Here is a 19,334-nt window from a genome sequence, read left to right as displayed (position 1 = left end):
CTTACCCAGCAAAGACATCACTGGATTCAATGAAAGATCTAAAGCAAACAATAAAAACCTGATTTCTTCTTCTCTCTCTTTTCCTTTTGAAAAGGTCTGGCAGGAGGGCTGTATTTTAGCAGTTGCCCTTAGGTTTAGGAACCCACTGAAGAGCATGAGCCTGTAACTGTTGAACAGGTTTTTCCTAAAGAGGTGCAATTTGCATTGGAAATACCCAGAGAAAGTAGAAGCAATAAAACATAATTTTCTCTGGGGAGGCCATGCAGTGCAAAGACCCCAACAGGCATCTGAGGTTGGGGTTGGGGGGAGGGAGGGAGAGAGAGAGAGAGAGAACAGAGAAAATATGGTGAAAAACACTGGAGCTGCCACAGTGCTATAGAAATTCAGACACAGAGATAAATGTCTTGCTGAACAGCTCTTTCAAAGGTTGTCCCTTCATCTAACCTGGGCTATTCCTTAAAATGGGAAATGTTTCTTCATAGGATTTTACATCTTTATCTTGCAGCAGGAGGATGGTGGTTGGAGCAGGGAATGTGTCCTGTTCCCAGCTCTGTTGGTGATTACTCATGAACCAAAGTTCTCCTCACTTTTTTAATTCTGTTCTTCTATTAGACTCTTCTGCAGGTTTAAGAGTGTTTCTCTGGTGAGGATTTGAGAATGAACTCTGTGAAATCCTCCATTAAAGGCATCTCTAGCAAAGGGATTAAAGGTGACTTGCTGTAAGAGTAGATAGGGGGTGTGTATAAATGCTCCGTGCAGAGGTGCGAGATGGGCCATGAGGCAGGGCTGGTTAGCTGAGCTCCTAACAGCTTGGTGTTAGCAGCTCTGTTTCGTCTGGGACGTTGTGTTATTGCAACGTGGCAGGCCTGTGTTACTGTGATGCCCATGTATGTACGGATCCCTATGAGCACGTGCGTTGCAGATGCATCAAGGGACAATCAGGGGACAACCCTTCTTGGAGGTGACTTGTCTCCCTTTCTGTTGCAAGTGAAATTCTCCAGGGCATTCTCTGTGTAGCAGCACTGGATTATTTTAGATTGCACTTAGGGAAGGCCTGCAGGAAGGCCTGAAAGAGGAGGGTAGAGCACGTATCCAGGCAGGACCCTCAAGGACAGTCCATACGTCCAGTGACATACGTGTTCAGATTATCACAGAATAGAGGGGCCAGCACTGGTTTTTAATCTTCCTCAGACTTTGCCTTGTTTTATGCCCACTGTCCCCCCGCTAGGTAAATGTGGCCCTGGTGCCAGGGACTGAATTGATGCCATCTGTACCTTCTTGGCATAGGGCAGCGCTTGCAGGGTTTGCGTCTCCTCCAGGGCCCTGGCGGTGTGTCAGTGTGCCCTAACCTGATGGGGCCCCTCATCCAGTTAGCGAACCCTGTTCCTTTGGCCTGTTCAGTCCTTTGCTACTCTGCAGAGACCATAAATTAAGAGGACAAATAACGATTTGCTGTCCTGGCAATAGTGAAATAAGCAGCTATTCATTAAGAAATCAATTTGGATGCTATAGTGATGGGAATAATATAAGAACCAAGGTGGAAATGAGACCAGCATGCAGTTTTACACGTTGTTGTTTTCATGGCCACTGAGTCAGAGACTCCAGTCAGTGACCAAATCAGAGATGACTGATCCATACCCTATGTTCACGTGTCCTCCCCAAGCACCCAGTGACCTATTTCCAGCTCCTCTCTTTGAGGAGAATCACCAGAATGACATCTTGTTGCAAGAGGAGACAGTAGGGTCTTTATTCAGACAGTGTTCTGGAGCAAGGTGCTTTGTTATGGTGAGAAATACATTAGCAATAGCTAGATTAGCTAGAAAACCTCTTTGTTTTGTTTTTAGCTCTTCAGTTTTGCCTAGTAGCTGGAAGTCTGCTGCTGAACGTTATGGAACATTCATTGGGGCAGGTCATTTTTAAGCTATCAGTGGGACATGGAATAGCTAAATTTTGCCCTTCCCCCTTGGGCTGGGAACAAATGCTGGCAGAGACAAGACCTGGATCCTTTCCAGTTGCCATCAGGCACTTGCTGATCATGTCCGTATTTAAGCCAGATCTTTGTCCTTTCACTCATTTGCTTCGTTTTTCTTAATTATCTGCAAAGGACAGCCCTGGGGGGATGTAAGTGGTTTTATTTACGCATGCCCTTTTCACTGCTATGTCTGTATTGTTACAGGGACTCCCAGCTGGGAGCAGGAAAAGAAGTGGCAGCATTTAGGGATGTGCGGAGTATCCAGAATATGCACTTAAAACACAGAGGAAAAAAGGGCTGTAGAGGGAGAGGGAACATGACAGTTTGAATCCTAGGCACTTTTGAGACTATTTTTAAATGCTTTGTAGTGTTTTGGGAAGCAAGAGGTCAGCAGCTTGGCCAGAAGCAAGCCGAACGCAGACGGGTGCTCTTTATACATTACTCTGCTCATGCATCTCAGATATGGCTTGCAGCACCTGTGCTTTTCCTGCTCTGAACTTATTTCTGCATGTATGCCAGACCCTGCAGTCCTGCCTGCGCCCACACCTTGCTATTCCACTCAGCTGTGCTGAACTGTCAGACTGTGCAGTGGTTCTTTGCTGCTGAAGAACCGTAGAAAGGCTGAGGTAGAGCCATTTTCATTTGTGCCTCATTAGAGATGTGCCCCCAGATTTGCAGACTTCATGGGCTCTGTCAGTAGGAACTCCCCAGAGCTCACATCCCATATTCTCACATCAGTGTAGTCTCAATTCCCATTTCTTACTTTTATTCTCTCTCTTTCAGTTCGCTATTACTTTCTCTTTCTTTCTGTTTTTGTTGTACTCCACCACTTACAGCCTAGGAGAGCTTTTGTTTGTTAGGGTTTGCTTTAACCTTGTCAGACAAGTAAGCGAGCGCTGAAAGGCAGGTTGCTAGCCTAGCCAGAATCGTCTACGATGAATTTCTTGTACTAGCCAGGATACATTTTATATCATTTGCTGGACTTAGAAAGCAGATTTTTCCCCTACCTCAGCACTTCAGAAGGATCCTGAGCATCTCTGTGCTGTTCCCAAGCAGAGCACAAAGTTTTCCTTGAGCATTACCTGCAAAGCTTGAGCAACTGCTTCCTAGAAAGCATTGTCCGCATGCCAGGCTGGCACTATGATCAGGTAGTTATGAGAAGGAAAAAAATGTGCTAGCCTCATAAAGCTGTCTCTAGGCTCTGTTGTTAGGGACATGCAAGTTGGCAGCGACTGTTCCCGTTTGCAGTGATGAAAGGGGAGACACGAAAGATAATTTTAGGAGATTCTGCGTATTTTGCTTCCCTCAGAAGTACATGAGTGCCGGCATTCCCTCCTTGGCACCAGGCAGGCAGGTGAAGTTGCAGACATGCCCTGCTGCTGTTGCTGCCAGTTTGCTTTCTGTTGAAAGCAAAGCACATCTGGTGTAATTGGCAGCAGGCCTGTGTGGAGAGTTTGAGATTTGTACCTTTGTAGCTGGAATGGATAGTCTGCTCTGAGAGAGCATGTAGTTGCTCCAGGGAAACCCATGAAGCGTCAACAACATATGAGGAGTGTCAAGACAGCAGTGATTACATAAAGGCATTAAAAGTAGAGCACCCTTCCCCATCGACACCATCAGTGGTGTGTGTTTCAGTGTAGCTGAGGCCAGGGAGAGAGCATGCGTGCCCAGGGCTGCACGTTGGCTGAGGAAACAGCCAGCTCAGCCTGATGTGAGTAGAAAAGCGTGTGTCGACACCTGTAAAGATGGGCTATTCTCCGATCTGACAGGTTTTGCAGTGGCAGTTTATTTTCCATTCCTGGTACTGGGAAGGGAAGTAACGCTGGCTTTTGTGGTTACTGACACTGTAATTACAAGACAGTAGGCATCAGGATGGCCCCCTGAGCCTCTCCTGTCTTGGAGTGATCAGTAGGAAGACTGTGGGGAGTTCCCGATACTGAAAGACACTCAAAGTTGACCTGCTTGGAGGCAGCCCTAGCACCTTTGCTAGGGAGTCTGGGCTCCCTGCGCCTTCTAAAGGCATCCTTCATGATACAAATTCACTGTCTTACCCCTTGGTTGCCTTTATTTTTTGAGACGTGCAGAGTCTCAAGTGCAGATGATAAGGGGCAGAGCCAGGGTGGGGACCGTTTATTGGAGAGACTAATTTACAAAGCAAATGAGTAGCATAGCTGTCTCCCATGTCATGGGGAGACAGCACAGGGCAGTGGCAGGGGCTCCTAATTGCTGGGAGCTGGGATTGCGCCTGGCTCCATGGAGCACAGGGCAGGCAGTGCATACAGCAGGCGAATTCTCAGGTGTCTCTGCAGCACTGTCCCTGCAGGTAGGGAAAGGTTCTCTCTGGGAATGTCGGAGATAGCCCTGTAGGGGCATATGGCAGGAGGCAGTCTGATACGTTACTTGATCTGAAACCCACTGTGGTCAGCAGGATGCTTTCCATTGACTCTGGGTGCCACTCACTGACGAATAGCGAGCACAAGAATAACTGCTATGCCTTTGAGGGGTTATCTCTGAGGAGGGTTTTCCATCACGGTGTCACTGCAGCCAGCATCATGTGCGCATTACTGGAAACACTGGAGCCTTCCAGTCTCCACTGTGGCCCTCTCCCAACAGCCAGCTCCTGTTGCCAAAAGGATTTACTCCAGTTACACAGCTCACTGAATTATCTCCCATGACAGGGAAGAAAGCTTATTCAGTGATGAGAAATCATTACAAATTACAAGCTTTGAGAGTTTGGGACAAATGAACCCCCTAAATGCTGCCTGGTTGAACGCTCTGTCTGTTCTCTATGTGATAAATGACGGCTGACTTTTCTATCGCTAGGAAATGAATCACTGTGGAGGCAAAACCAAAAAGGAGCCTCAGTCCAGCTAGGAGACCTGAGAAGGAAGCTGCTGGAGGAGAGACGTGTACTAATTCCGCTGGCCTGTAGTCTGTCTTACCCTTACTAACAAATGTCAACAACTAGGTAATGTCCTTCCTTTTTTGTCTGACCCTAGCCCAGGGCTTGGGGATTAAGGTGCAGAAATGTTGGTTTTCTGAACTCTGTGGATGCTGTGTCTCAAAGGATGAGGTAGGGCTCAAGCCATGAGCCATGTAAAATAGAGTATCTGTTAGCTGGCCTAGAGCCTCTTGCAGTCCGCTGCTGAAAAAGAGATCTGAGTCTAGGATTGTAACCTGGGAACGAGGCTGGTAACTGGCAGGTAGAAGGGAGTATTTTACTGCATTCCTACGCTTTGGTGATGAGTGCAGAAAGTTCAGGTGGAGGGGAAGGTTTGTTCATTGCAGCTGTGAGGCCTTGAAATGGAGCAGGAATACAAATTTCTGAATTTCAGGGACTTGCACATAGCAGGATTGTGACTGTGCCCTGTCTGCAGCTGTTGTGCTTGGGGAGGGAGTGTGGGATGTTTCTAATCACATCAGATTCCACCAAGTCTAGGCAAAGAATGTGACAGTAGCCAGTGCCTGGGGTTTTAAAGCAAAGTCAAGTAAAGACCCCCAAGCCCTGATGCACCTGGACTGTTGCGTCATGGAAACATTCCTTCCTGCCTCCTGAAATACTCAAGTTACATCCTGATGCCTGAGACTTGATTTCTTAGCTCAGCTCATGTATTACTGGTTACAAAATCCAGGCAGTGCTTGGTTCAGTGCAGCAGCTGCACATTGTGTAGTGAAGTGTTTCCTTTAATTCATTCTTAAGTGACCCGCTTTTAATCCTGTGATGTGACCTCTTACTGCAGGATGCGCTTCCCAAGCATGAGTCAAGGAAGGAAGAGCTGTGTTGAGGGGAAGGCCCTTTTTGTGTTCATAGCCCAAATGCATCCTCCATCCACCCGCTCCCTTAGAGCTCCACTCACAGATCTCCTGGGAAGTACCGCTAACACAGCAGCCCGAGAATCATAAACCAGGCAAAGTCACCATGAACTGCCCACCAAGGTGCATGGGGATAGTGAAAGAAAGCTTCAAATCAGGCTAAAAGTAACGTAACCACAAATCATTAGCATAACTCTGTCCCTCCGGCTGTGTTATGCAGGATCGTCTGATATGCCCAGAACATGAGATTGTGATGTCCTATTTGCACATTTGTCTGCAAGTTGTATGTCTGTCCTTGAGTATATGTGCATAAAAGACTTAACCTCAGGACATAGCCAGTTATTGCTGGCATGACCAGGCTGTGGTCTCCGGTCTGTGACGACTGCAGAGGGGAGGAGAGAGACGTTCTAGAGAAAAGAAAGTCTACCTGTAGTTCGACGGCCATGGTGGCTTTGTTACTGTAGCAAGGGTATTTTCATAGCTCAGGGTCACTAGTGTGCAGGGAAAGCTGCTGCCATTATGCTGCCTGGGTGGTGGGCAAATAGGAGGCATAAACTGCCATGAGGCTTTTACTTTGAAATAGCATCAGCCAGCGGTCCGCAGTGGTTCATGAGTTTTAGAAGAGTGCCAAGGATGTGGGATGCTCCCTGGGAGAGCACAGAGAAGGCCAGAGATCTCGGAAATGGAGCTCACAGGACTGATAGAGGACACTGGTCCTGACCCTCCTGGTAAGGAGGGACACTAGATGATACCAGCCAACGTAGTGGGCAGTTGCTACTCCCTGTGCAGAGGCTCAGCGAACTGCTGCTTGTTGGGAGATGCTGGGTCCATGGGAGCTGTGGTGCTTAGTGCCTAGCATCTTGGATCCCTGGAGAGGGGGCGAATAGCAGAAGAGCCTCCAGCAGTGCAGAATGCAGCACAAGTGCCAGGAAGTCAGTGCACTTCCCATGTTGCTCAGCTTTCCCTTTGCCCTAACAGCTCTCTTCATTTCTGTTGCAGGGAACAGCCAATCTTCAGCACCAGGGCCCATGTTTTCCAGATCGACCCTGCCACCAAACGGAACTGGATCCCTGCCAGCAAACACGCCTTGACTGTCTCCTATTTCTATGATGCCACGCGCAATGTGTACCGGATCATCAGCGTGGGGGGCACCAAGGTAAGGGGCCTTTGCCGGCAGTATGGTGCAGCTTAACAAGTTTCTCTCCAGGCAAAGTCTGTTCTGGAATTGATGCTTTCTGTGTCAAGTTGGTCAGTTTTCAGCATAGGGCACTCCAGCATCTTCACCACAGGGAATGGAAGGTAAAAGAGTGCCTCCACGCTCAAGTGTATTTAGTGTTAGACAGTAGACTTTGTGTTGGTGGAAAGCATGTCCTAACACCCTCTCTCCCCAGAGCATGCAAAGCACATGTTCTTTCTGAGAGCCTTGGTCCTATGCTGAAACCAACCCCCATGGATATAATGAAATCACAGAAAGACAGAGGCTGAGGGACTCTCAGAGGTGGTCAGTTCAGTCACGTCCACAAAACAAGATTAACTCTCCCTAAACTGTTCTTGATAGATGATTTCCTGACTTTTTTCTGAAGACCTCCAATGGCAGAGATTCAGCAGTTTTCCCAGGCAATTTATTTTGGTTCTACCCTAACCAACAGAGAGTGTTTCGTAATAGCTAGCTCTGAGTGCTGTTTAAGCCCTTTCCTTTTTTTCATACTTACTGTGAAAATGGAGAACATCAGAAAGTTGTTCAGTCCCCAGAGATGCTCTGTCTCTTATCTTTTCTTCCAGCAATGGAGGCTCACTGAAGCTGACTATACTTTTTGCAGTAGACAGCAAAATTGAGATTTTTTTTTCACATCACGCAGCCGGACTAGAAAGGCTTTTGGTCACAAGCCTGAACTTCTTAAAAGCCCGCGCTCCTACTCCCAGTTCCTAGAGCGCGCAGTGATTACAGTGGTCAGAGCTCTCCTGAGACATCCCACACTGTCACCCTGGGCAGCAGGACAGAGGTTCTTCTGTCTCTTATTCTTCCCTCTCTCTACAGGCAATCATCAACAGCACTATCACCCCCAACATGACCTTCACAAAGACATCCCAGAAATTTGGACAATGGGCAGACAGCCGAGCCAACACAGTTTATGGTTTGGGCTTTGCTTCGGAGCAACATCTCTCCCAGGTAATGCTGCAGGTGCTGGCAGAACTCTGATCCCAGCAGGGGGAACGCTCCAGAAACCCTGAAGGAGATAGGCTCAGGAGAAAAGACTTCAGGATCCTGGTGTAACGCTGTTCCCACTGTGCTAATATCTAATGCAAAGATGCTAGGAAAAGCTTTAAAGTAGTATTTGCAAAGTCTTTTGAACATCACGAATTGAATTAGGACTTAGGGCCGAAAGCCTAAGTCACTTTCAAAAATATTGTCCCTACTGAATATGCTATCACTGCTTAGCTAATTCCCCAGCCCTGACTGCCAGAACCCTGGGTACGGATGGGAAGGGTGTATTCCCTGAATTTTATTGTTAACGGAATAGAATGTAAAAAAACATGTTGAATGAAGTAGCAAAGGGAGGAAGGATAACCTAGACATCAATTCTAGCTTGTTTTGCGTTTCAGTTTAGCAGCAGAGTGACTTTACCACTCCCTTCTAGTTTGCAGAGAAGTTCCAGGAAGTGAAAGAAGCAGCCCGTTTGGCAAGGGAGAAGTCCCAGGATAAAACAGAGCTGACCAATCCTGCTCTGAATATCACATCTCATCAGGTAATGCTTGGAAACCGGTGTGGGAAAAGCACATTGCAGAGAGGGGGCTGCTGGGGGAAATGGTCACCTTGCTGATCTCCTTGGGTAACCTGTGTATGCCTCTCCTTTCGTTCACGCTGCGAGCTTTCTTGCCAGACACTGAGGTTGGAGATTCACATTGTGATGACACCTATGGCCCTGAGGTCACTCTACTGAGGCAGATGAAGTGGATTAATTAATCACTGCTTAAGTGGAACTCCTGGGAAGGTTCATACCCCTCCCTCTTTGCCAGTTAAGGTGTCAAAACCACTTGATGTCTGATAAGGCCGCACTGGAGGAGTCATTTTGCTCTTCAGAGCTATTCGATCTCCCTGGGCCCAGCGTGATGATAATAGGTGAGCAGCAGACAGGAGTGCAGGTCACCTGGACAAAGATTGTGGGAAGGAAGACATGTGACTTTTGCAACCATTTGTGTTCCTTTGCTGGGGGGGGGGTGTTGGGGGGAAATTGGGCAGTTCTCTCCCAAATATCTCTGGTAGGTGAAGGTGCTGGCCCTGGAGGTCCGTGAAAAGACCAAGTGATTTCTTAGAGCTGGTGACTAGGGAGTCCTGGCCAGACTTTTTCCATTTCTGTCTCATTTCTACTGTGGAAGAGAAGTAGCTGAGCTAAGAGATCAGAAATCACTCTGCCCCCTTCACAACTCTCCACTAATGTAGAACTGCAAGCGTGACAGCCAGTCATTCAATTTTCTTTTCCCCAGGAGACCAAGGCAGAAAGCTTACACCCATCACAGGTAATTCTCCTGTGATGGTCATTCTCCTCTCTCCTTGTATAGCTAAACCAACTCCAGCAGCAGTAGGATGCAGGGGACGGGATATGCTGCAGGGAACTTTACCCCTCTTTTTCTCATGGTGTGGCAGTTCAGAGGTGACAGTAAAGTTACCCTCCCAAGTGGTGCACTCCAGAGGTGACTGTACATTTCCCTGAGCTCCTGGCAGCAGGAGAGGAGCTGTAGGATGGAGGACACCGCGTTCTCTGGGTTGAGTACAGATGGAGCGGCAGCAGAGAAGGAGGAGGGAGTGTGAACAGTACCTTGGCCTGCAGGGAAAAGAGGGGGAGTTGGAGGCGGTGGCTCTGCAGAGACTGGAAATGCCATGTGGGGTGGAAAAATGGGGAAAATCTGCCTAGTTTGTGGCTTCCCAGACTCTCTGTGCCCCATCCTAATGGCTGGCAAATGGAGGCAGGAGTAGAGTAGAACATGAACAGCAGAGCCAAACTTTTAGACAAAAGGCTCTGGTCAGCAATGGTTACCCAAGATAGCGATTCACAATCAGCTGCAGCTGTGAGAGCTCCCCTGGCCTGGGAGATGGAGGCTGGGAGTCAGGAGACTCCTCCTTATCCTGTTTACATCAGGTATCAGAGCAGGACACATCCATCTCCCCAGTCTGTGCTGCTATGACAGCTTGCAATAGGAGGGATAAGGTGGTTGGAAGTGAAGGTTAAAAACAGTTTGGGGAAGTAGCCTCAGACTCTTCATCCTTCTTGTCTGATTCAGCAGCGCTAAAACTGCTGCAACGTGAACGCGTGCTCACTTTCACATTTGGCCTGTCCCATCCCTGAGCTCGCACACAAGAATGCAGGGCCCCAGCATGCAGCCGTCCAGCAGCCAGTATGCCGACACAGAGCAACACATGCTGTGTCCTCTGCCTTGTGGTCACGCGCACCTTGCCCTGTATTTCCTGCCTCCCTCAGCCTGTACGTACACCAGCCCATATAGCCCACTGCAAGCCAACACACACACACCAACTCCTTTTTCACTGTCCCATGGCTGATTTTCAGTCTTTACATTAGTAGAGCTTCACATGTGAATCTCATCCTTGAATAATTGATTGTGTTGCTGTTTGCCAGTGAAGAGAGAGCAGATCTGCCTCCTGTAATTAAATCAGGTCTCCCTGATTTTCTGCCTCTCTGCTAGTTTATTTAGGCTCCAGACTTTCAGAGCTGTGGAAATCCCTGAAGAGCAGCTTTCCCCCATCCTCTAGCATCTTGTAGGCCAATCGCCATCCCTTTTAGTATCTCCATCACAGAGTATGTCAGCATGGATGATATAGGCAACAAAACACTGTGGAGCATCTTTAACTGTCATCGGTTTCACCTGGACTCACAGGGGTCACACACCAGAACAGGAACCTTTTGCCCCTTCCCTGCCTCAGTTTCCCTATCTGTAAGAAGAGGCTTGTAGGTGAGGCAGAGCTGTATTTTGAAGGTCTCAGTTCTTGATCCTTCTCTAGAAGGTGTCTTGAAGCTGGTGTTCAATACATCTCATGGCCCTGTCCGGCTCTATTTATAGATGTCAGCTGACTCCAAAGGCAGGTGGCTGTCCTTACCACTGGCATTTGAGGGCTACCTATCAACTCCAGCAGGCTCACCAGCCACCTGGTCTCGCAGCCTGCAACTTTAGTATCCCTGAGGCTCAGTGCTCAGGGTGTCTTTTTATAGATCAGTTTGCCCTGTCTGTGCCAAGTCTTTTCCCTGCTGCGAGAGATGTGAGAGGAGGCTATGAAGGCAGGGACTTTTGGAGGGGTTGGAGGATGTAAAGTCCACTGTGGTGTTTGTATATTCATGTCTGCTCCCCTGTCAGTTTCCTCCAACCTGGGAGTGTGAATTGTGTGTCTCTGCTAGATCTGATGCATGCAGGAGAACGGAGCCATAGAGAAGGGGCATCCTTTGGTGCAGGGACTATGAATCTCTTCTCCCATACCTTTGGAAAGTGAGTGCTGCAATCATCTCAGCAATAACAGCGTTCCCTTCCCTTGAGACTGAGAAATATGTCCCAATGGCACTTGGTGTCTTAATTGAAGGTACAGAAGCTGGACTTGCAACTGAACCCAGGTGGCCTGTTAGATTTGTTCTTAGAATTCAAGTCTTCCTAGCTCACTGAGAAGCAGCAAGAAAATCCTGTTACACAGCTCAGCAAAACTCTGAGTGCCTGAAGCTTGAGCAGGTTGGTGTGTTGTGCCTAGCCAAGAGGTTCAGGTTACAGGCTGTAACACCACTGGCATTTTTCAAGGGGAAGTTGAGGTCCAGAGAGTTCACCACCTCAAATAAGGAGGGAGGAATAGCTGCAGCGTGCAAGCTGTGAGCCCACCTGCTCAGGGTGTCTGTGCGCTGGGATAGCTACCCCAGCGTGGCATGGAGACAGGGAAAGGGAGGATGTGGCAACAGAGTAGGGCAGCTGCTGGAAGGGAAGAGCTGAGCAGGACAGACACCTATCACCTCACCTATCCAAGAGGAACCTCCTGCTGCTGTGCTCTGGTCCTTCCTAGTGTGCTGGGATTGATACTGTGATGTCTGTCACTCCTTCTGCGCTGCTGTACAGCCAGCAACAAGGCAGCCTCCCTGGAACAGAGAAGGGAGCTCTGTCCACACAGCCTCTGAAATCATGATTACACTGTGACTGGTGCTCAGGCACCGTATGTGAGGCTCTCTGCCACCTCTTGTCACACTGAGCACAGCACTGCCTAGAAGCTAAGGACTGAAAGCCAGGATTGTTCACAAGAGTGCAGCAGCTGAGAACTAACCCTGGGGCAGCTTAATGACCCAGCCTGTGAATGAGTTTGCAGAGAGCTTGTGGTCACATGTCTTCATCCTCACTGCTGTATGATAACCACTTCTTCCTACTTCCCCAGGTACTTCCCAGCCCCATCATCAGCTCCAATGGACCAGGGGAAGACAAGCTATTCCGAAGCCAAAGTGCTGATGTTGAGATAACAACAGAGAAGGAGCGGCTGAAGAAGATGCTTTCAGAAGGGTGAGGCTGCCTTGGGTACTCTCTGCTCCTGGCTCCTAGACTGGCTATTCCAGAAGAATTTGGAGAATGTCCCTGTCATCCCAATGCTCGCAGAGTCCCTGAATGACAGGGTGGTCGCAGCCCAAATGCTGTTGACTCAATGTTTCCTCTTCAGGTAGCCAAAATAGTGTCCCAGGCCCTCCATCGTACCCATTTCCCTTCTTCCCCAAGAGAAGGTTCTTCCAGCTCGGAGGTAAAATACGTGGCTCAGGCAGCGTGGGAAAGAGAATGCTTTGTGCCCGCATCAGGGATGGGTTGATGCCAGTTATCTACAGATCGGTAGTCTGTGATACCAGAAGATGTTCGCACGTCTCCAGCTGGCCTAAGGCTGCATTTGTGTTAATTCCCCTGATGATTCCAGCAAAGTCCCTGCTACTTCTGGTCTTTGTCTATTCAAAAGACTCCAGGCTGGATTCTGCCCTGTAGGGCCCATTGAGCTCCCAGCTAAATACTTAGAATCTATTTAAATTAAGAGCAAGTGTCGTTTGGTACCTTCTCCTAACTGCGGGATGGTAGTGGTTTTATTCAAAACAAGCTCAGATCTAACAAGGGTTTAAAAGTGGATTCACAGTCCTATATTGCAAAGCCCCTTTCTAGTAGCTGTGTCTCTTCCCCTGCCATTAAACTGACAGTGTGATTTCTGCAGATTCAAGCAAGCGTACATGGTCTCAGAATGAAATATTAACTGAGGATAAAGGAAAGAGATGCAGAGTCAGGGCTGGAACATGCATTACATTTTGGGAAGCAAAATCGAAGCCAAATTGAAAGCAATGCAGGAGCAGGGAGCTGCTCAGCTCTTCCAAGAGCATAGTTCAGTACATGTTTGCACTGGAACCTTCATGCTGAGACTCTCTTGCACTCCCCTGCTCTCTCACACAGTTCAGTGAGCGAGGTCCAGTGGGAAGCTGAGTTCTTCAGCCTCCAGGACAACAACAACAAACTCGTGGCTGCTCTCCATGAAGCCAACGCCAATGTGGACCAGTGGAAGAAGCAGCTGGCTGCATATCAGGAGGAGACGGAAACACTGCGGCAGCGGGTGAGCTGAGGAGGGCCCTTGCAGAGCTGGTCGGAGGAAACCATGTCCCAGGGACAGATGATGCCCTTGGCCTTGTGCTCCCCTCAGTTTCCATGGGTGTCAGCAGGAGAGAAGCTGCAGATCTGGGGTGCTGCATGAATCTGGCAGGGAGAACATGTCAAGGAATAAGGCCACATAACCAGGGAGCCCTCACAAGAGCTCCTGTTCTCTGCAAAGCAAGCTGGGAGAGCACTGCGTCCCCCTGGATAAAGGGAGGAAGCCGGAGCACAAAACCAGAGAATATGAGCTTCCCTCTTAGATTTTCTGGGAGTGGTTCCCAGCTGCCAGCAATATCGAACAAGGGCCATGCTCCCCTGGAGCTGGGCATCAGGGCAGTCTTTTGACTGCTGACAGGCGAGATGAAAATTGCTCTATCTGCTATAATTAGCTTGGATCCAAGCTGCAACATCATGAAACCCGGGTGGCACAGTACAAACAACCCCTTGTTTGGTTGGAATAATAGGATCTTTTGACCTATGTAATGTCAGAGAGGTCACAGATCAACTGAGGAGGCCTGTGTGCGCGTCTGGGCAGAGGAGTGACAGTCACATGGTCAGGCTCATTGGGAGGGAAGAACTGCAAAGCATTTGGGAAAGAGTTTTAGGACTTTTGGGGTTTGGCTGTGAAGGGACTCCAGAGCCCTGGGGAAGGAGGCATAAAGCTATTTCACTTCTAGACCACTCATTCAAAAGAAAACAGGGATTTAAAGCAATTAACAGCTGTTTCCACTTGATGGCTGTTGTGTGGCTGGTCTGTGCAGTAAACAGCCATCCCCCAAGATTCACTATGCCCACTGCTAATTCTCAGTGCTTAAGTCGGAGTTGCACAGAACATATTTTCTCCTCTGCAGCAGGATCCCGTCCTAGGTATAGCAGAGACCTTGCTTGTGCATGTGTAGAGGTGGGAGGGGGCTGGCTGGGGCAAGCTGCCCTTTCCCTGCCATTGCTTTGGGGAATGCTCAACTGTTTGGTGGCTGCTCTCACAGCTAGGAGATATGAGTGAGGCGCTCATAGCCTCAGGCAAAGGGCAACTAGTGGGGACCTTGCAGAATCACAGAAGGGAATAGAACTCAAGGAAATGTCCAGCATTTTGTCCCTAAACCATAGTGTTTTGGGAAATGAAGGGTTGATTTTGGTTGTGACTCTGCAAGCCTGACAGCTCACAAGCACTGTTACACAAACCTCAGCACAGGCCCAGTCTGGCCAGCATGGCCTCACCGCCCCTGCGTGTAGGAAAGTGTCACACTGGGGTTCAAGCCTCGTCTATGCGAGAGAGCATGTCACTGAAGCTGCACTCATAAAGCTCGGCGCAGACCTCATGAGAGCTCAGGGCCCTGCAATAGCTGCTGCAGACCATCTGATGAGCCTTTAAAAATGAATCCTCCCCATGAATAATTAAAGCTACTGGGCTGCATTTTTTAGAAATGGGGAGAACGCCTGGGCAAACCCTTCCCCCCAGCTCTGCTGCAGTAGAACCGCGGTAACTTCCTTGCCCTCAGCAGTCTCTGCCCAGGGGTGTAAACGGAGCTGGATCTGGCCATCCCTATGGATTGACTGTATGCTCACCTGCTTGATGTCAGCCAGACTTTGTTTGAAGTGTGAGACTGCAGGAGAAGGCAGAGACAGAGTCTCTAGCCAGGTTGCTGCTCCAATGTGTTTCTGTGCCTGATCTGCGCAGAGAAGGAGGGAATTTTTGCCCAACAGCCACAGGGTGGGAGCTGTGACCCTGTTGTGGGCCCAGGTGTGTTTGCAGCAAAGCCAAAACAGAGAATGACTGTCAGGGATAAGGCACCAGGACATACCTGTATCTCTGAGCGTGCCTTCCCCACTCCTGCTTCCATACAGGTAGCAGAACTGGAGTCGCAGGGGGCTCACGATTCCTCCAGTGAGAACAATAAAGAAGATCTGAGCCAGACCCTGGAGGAACTGGAACTGCTGATCAAGACAAAAGATGAGGTAATACCCCCACAAAGCTGAGTAAAGCCCAAAGCAGGGTTAATTGTGAATCACCAACACCCAGTCTGTCATCACAGCTTGTCTGAAATCAGAGCGCACCTTGCACTGTTACACATGCTGCCTGTGCAAGCCAGGAAGCCTCGCAAGCCAGCGCAGCCCACTCAATGGTCTCCGTCCCCAGAGAGGCAAGGCTGAGTGAGTGCTGGGAGTTTCCCATGCAAATGGCGTTGAGCAGAGAGTCTCAGCCACTGCACAAATGGCAAGGGCTGTGCCTTGCCCCTTCCCCTTGCAGCCATCTGCAGCTGCAGTTAGCGTAGTAATTGCCTCTGGCTTTCACTGCATTTAAATGAATGATTCAAAGCACAGTTTTAATTACAGAGACTGCGAAGGAGGGGAAATGCAGAGAGAATTTCTCTGATTTGGGCATCAGCAGGCTCTCTGAAGGCTGTGCCTCAGCAGGGTGGGTGGACAGAGCCCTAGAGTTGGAGCAAGACTGCAAGGATTGGGGTACGCAGGTGTTTGGAGGTTCTTTGCTCCTTGAGAGAAGAGATCTCTCCCCTCACCCCAGACGTACCTAGGCTAGAGGAAAAGCCCAGGGACTGAGATGGGTAGAGGCCTTCACTCAAGAACTGAGCAGGGACCCTGACCCCAAGAGACTAGAGTTTGATCTCAAGGAGAATGCAGAGGCTGCTGAGCCTTGCTGGTGCTCAGCTGGTCATCTTGATCAGAGATTGGGCACTTAGAGGGAGACAACAGGTACAGCAGAAGTGGAAAGTCAGAAAGGAAGGTATTAAGGCAGATAAAATTTGGAGCCGGATGTGATGATGTGATCCTGGGAGTGAGGGAGGGGGCCTGGGGTGAGATATATGGTGGGAACAGGCCCTGCTGTGACAGGGGTGGATCTGGCATCATGCTCTTTCTCCTTGTGTTTTAGGAAATTCAGATGCTGAAAAGCCAGAAGTGCAGCCGATGGGAAGCAGAGGGCGAGCGTGAGGAAACACTGCAGAAGCTGCAGGTAACGATGGCAGATCTGGGACACCTCTGCACTCGGAGTAGAGAGATTTGTCCCTATTTCTCGTTTAAACCAAAGAGTGATTTTTCAGAGAGCTGCCATGCCTGTCTCTGCCTCTGGATGATGGGGACTTGTCCTTGCCTATGTCTCTACCTTCCCCCACCCTCCCTGTATCCCTCAGAGATACAGCGTGGGACACTATCAGCAGGCAGTAGCAAACCCAGCCTGCACATACTCTCTGCCAGTGCTCACTGCAGCCCCTGACATGGGACTGGTGACCTCCATCCCTCCGAGGTGCCTGTTCAGCTTTCTGGATGGCCAGGGATGGTTGGGGGGCTGCAGAGACTTGCCAGCCACCCCATCGGGAGCAGAGCTCTAACTCGGTCTGGCTGGCAGAGAAGGGCAGGCAGGAGAGATGCAAGCTGTCCTGTACCTCAGGGCAAGGACACAGATGGAAGTGAGATGTGTTGTGCAGTCTCTGGGGGCACTGCCTAACCTCCACCCACTGAACAAGGGAATCTGCTGCGGGGCTCAGCTCAGCACAGAAGCACTGGTTTTCATGGCAGCATAGTATCTCCAAACGTTAAATGGCATTGGAACTGGAGATGATGGACAGGTGGGGAGATAAACATCTATAGCTCCTGTGCAAACTGTGGGCAGATGCCTGGATCTGGGGCACATGTGCTCACATGCATGGGGTGCTGTGGTTCAAGATATGGTAGACCCACAGTGAGAGAACTGGTGCAGACCCGGGGTGGTTGGGTGTGGGTGGCCTGGCAGTGAGATAGCGACAGAGCTGTTTGATGGAGATAAGTGTGGTGGTTCATGAATAGCGTGTCGATGCTGTGGTGCCAGGACAGCTGCCTCACTGCACTTACATTCTTTGGCAGGAGCTGGAGGCACGCAACGCAGAGCTGGAGCGGCGCCTTCACCTGGCTGAACAGACGCTGGCCGAGACCCTGGCCGAGAGGGAGAAGATGCAGAATGAGGTCACCAAGGTGGCCGAGATCATGGATGTGAAGATTTTTGAGCTCAGCGAGATCCGTCAGGGACTAGCCAAGCTGGTAGAGAGCAACTGAGCAGCAGTGCTCACGGAGGAGACACCTCCAGCAGGAGGGGAGCCCAAGCTGGGACTGGTCACTGACAGCAATTATAATCACAGAACGGCCGCAAGGCCTGTTCGGGCAGGATACACCAACATACCAGCAGCTGCCTGGACAGTGTGGAGACCAGCCGCAGCCACTTACTGCCCACTGAACACCGAGATGGAGGGCAAAGAGGACCTGAGCTCCTGAATCCTCCACAAGGAGCACCTGTAAATCACAGCCAGGCTTCTCTGGACCCTGCCATAGCTGTGGCATGGCCCAGAGACAGCAGGTTGTCCCCGTGCTGCTCAGCAGCTTGTCTTTCCCAGCCTCCCTGTTGCCACACTGTGTCTCCAACGTTTTTACAGTTCTTTTCTAGGGAAGGGGCTGAGCAGCCTTCGTGTTTTTTCAGTAGTTTTTTAGGGAACCACTTGCCTTTTGCAAAATAAGCTGCCTCTGTTTCCCTACCTCAGGAGGGAGGAGAGGTGCCAGCACACCAAGGACAACAGTTGCTCCTTTTCTTCTTCCCCAGCCCTAACTACGTTGTGTCTTTCTAACAGGATCCAGAAATGCTGGTCACTGTCAGGAGCTTCCAGATGTAGCAGAAGTCCCCACTGCAGGCAAGGGTGCTTGCCTGCCCACGTGCCCTTTCCCACATTCAGTCACATCCTCCAGAAGAAAAGGAACTGCAGGTTTTAAAGCTCCTTTGAGTTTAACACAGTGGGTTTTTATGACTTCTTAAAACTGCTTTAAGCTGAGAGCACAGGCCTGGTTGGGATAGGGGCATTTGAAAAATGGGACACCCCCAAGGGGATGGCCAACCAACTGCTAGATTGGTATCTCTCCCAGCCTCCAAGGACTGCAGTTAATTGGAATTAAATGGAGCAAATCGCAGTTGCTCTTGTTTTTTTGTTTTTGTTTTTTTAATTGGGAAGCAGCCCACAGAAATGTCCTGCTCTGTGTCAGCCTGAGCAGTATTCCTTGTAAAGGGTACAGGTCCCAGCTTGCCATGCTTGGCCAGATTAAACAAGAATATGAGGTGTTTGGAGTATACTGGGACCAGTGCCCGTTGGGCACTGTGGGAAGTTTGTGGGTTATCATAGATGTTGTCTAGTAATAGGAATTGAGCAAAGCCTGAGGGAGGTACTGCAGAAACATGGAAAGTCATGTCTCCCCAAGGTGCCCTCTGAGTGTCTGTAGTTACCTAGGAGCATGCTTAGCCCTGTGTTGAATGATGAAGCAGTGTCTGTGTAGAAGTAATTAGTAAACTTACAGGAGTGTTGCTGGATTTGGATTGCGTTGCTGTTTTTTGCCCTCTTTACCACTATAGGTTAGGCAAAGATAGCAGTAATCCTGGGAACGTTTCACAGGTCAGCAGAAACCCTAGCACTTAGCAAACAGGATGCCAAGTACTGCCTTCTCCACACCCAGACGAACCTTGGCAAACCTGGGTAAAGGCAGTACAGCTCCTCAGGGCCTGCCTCTACTTTCACTCACCTGGTGACCAAGAGAGGAACCCACTGCTTACACACACCGTCTGCAAGTCAGGGCAGGATTAGGTCTGGCACCTTGGAAGTTTGCTGGAGCGGAGAACTGCTAGTGACTGTGTGCTGAATTGTGTCTAGGCAAGGCCCTTCCCTCTCCCAGGGGTGATGAGGCAACATCGAGATTTCCAGACCTGCATAGCCAAGGAAGGGCTTTTCTGTTTGGGGGTTTGGTTGTTTTTTTGGTTGTTTTGTTTTTTGGTGTTGGGTTTTGTTGTTGGTGGGGTTTTTTTTTTTTTTTGCATGAACCGTTCCCATAACTGTATGAGGCTGGAGCTACTGTAGTAATATTTGTTGCAGGA

At 49.6% G+C, this 19,334-nt stretch overlaps 1 protein-coding gene across 3 annotated transcripts in view; it reads left to right on the top strand.

The window, feature by feature from the left end:
- HOMER3 (homer scaffold protein 3) overlaps positions 1 to 18,776 on the top strand; it is a 38,138-nt gene extending 19,362 nt beyond the window's left edge. For all 3 annotated transcript variants that reach the window (XM_068920393.1, XM_068920392.1, XM_068920394.1), the window contains 8 exons: positions 6,785 to 6,941; positions 7,824 to 7,955; positions 8,425 to 8,532; positions 12,201 to 12,322; positions 13,241 to 13,397; positions 15,281 to 15,391; positions 16,326 to 16,406; positions 17,294 to 18,776. In XM_068920393.1, coding sequence (XP_068776494.1) covers positions 6,785 to 6,941; positions 7,824 to 7,955; positions 8,425 to 8,532; positions 12,201 to 12,322; positions 13,241 to 13,397; positions 15,281 to 15,391; positions 16,326 to 16,406; positions 17,294 to 17,482 — 1,057 coding nt within the window. In that variant the 3' untranslated portion in view covers positions 17,483 to 18,776. The remainder of the gene's footprint in view (positions 1 to 6,784; positions 6,942 to 7,823; positions 7,956 to 8,424; positions 8,533 to 12,200; positions 12,323 to 13,240; positions 13,398 to 15,280; positions 15,392 to 16,325; positions 16,407 to 17,293) is intronic.
- Positions 18,777 to 19,334: the final 558 nt, after the last annotated feature.

Source organism: Struthio camelus, chromosome 26 (genome assembly GCF_040807025.1).
Source record: "Struthio camelus isolate bStrCam1 chromosome 26, bStrCam1.hap1, whole genome shotgun sequence".
Classification (NCBI taxonomy): domain Eukaryota; kingdom Metazoa; phylum Chordata; class Aves; order Struthioniformes; family Struthionidae; genus Struthio; species Struthio camelus.
The sequence above is the reverse complement of the archived record's forward strand: the minus strand, read 5'-3'. Positions and strand labels throughout refer to the sequence as shown.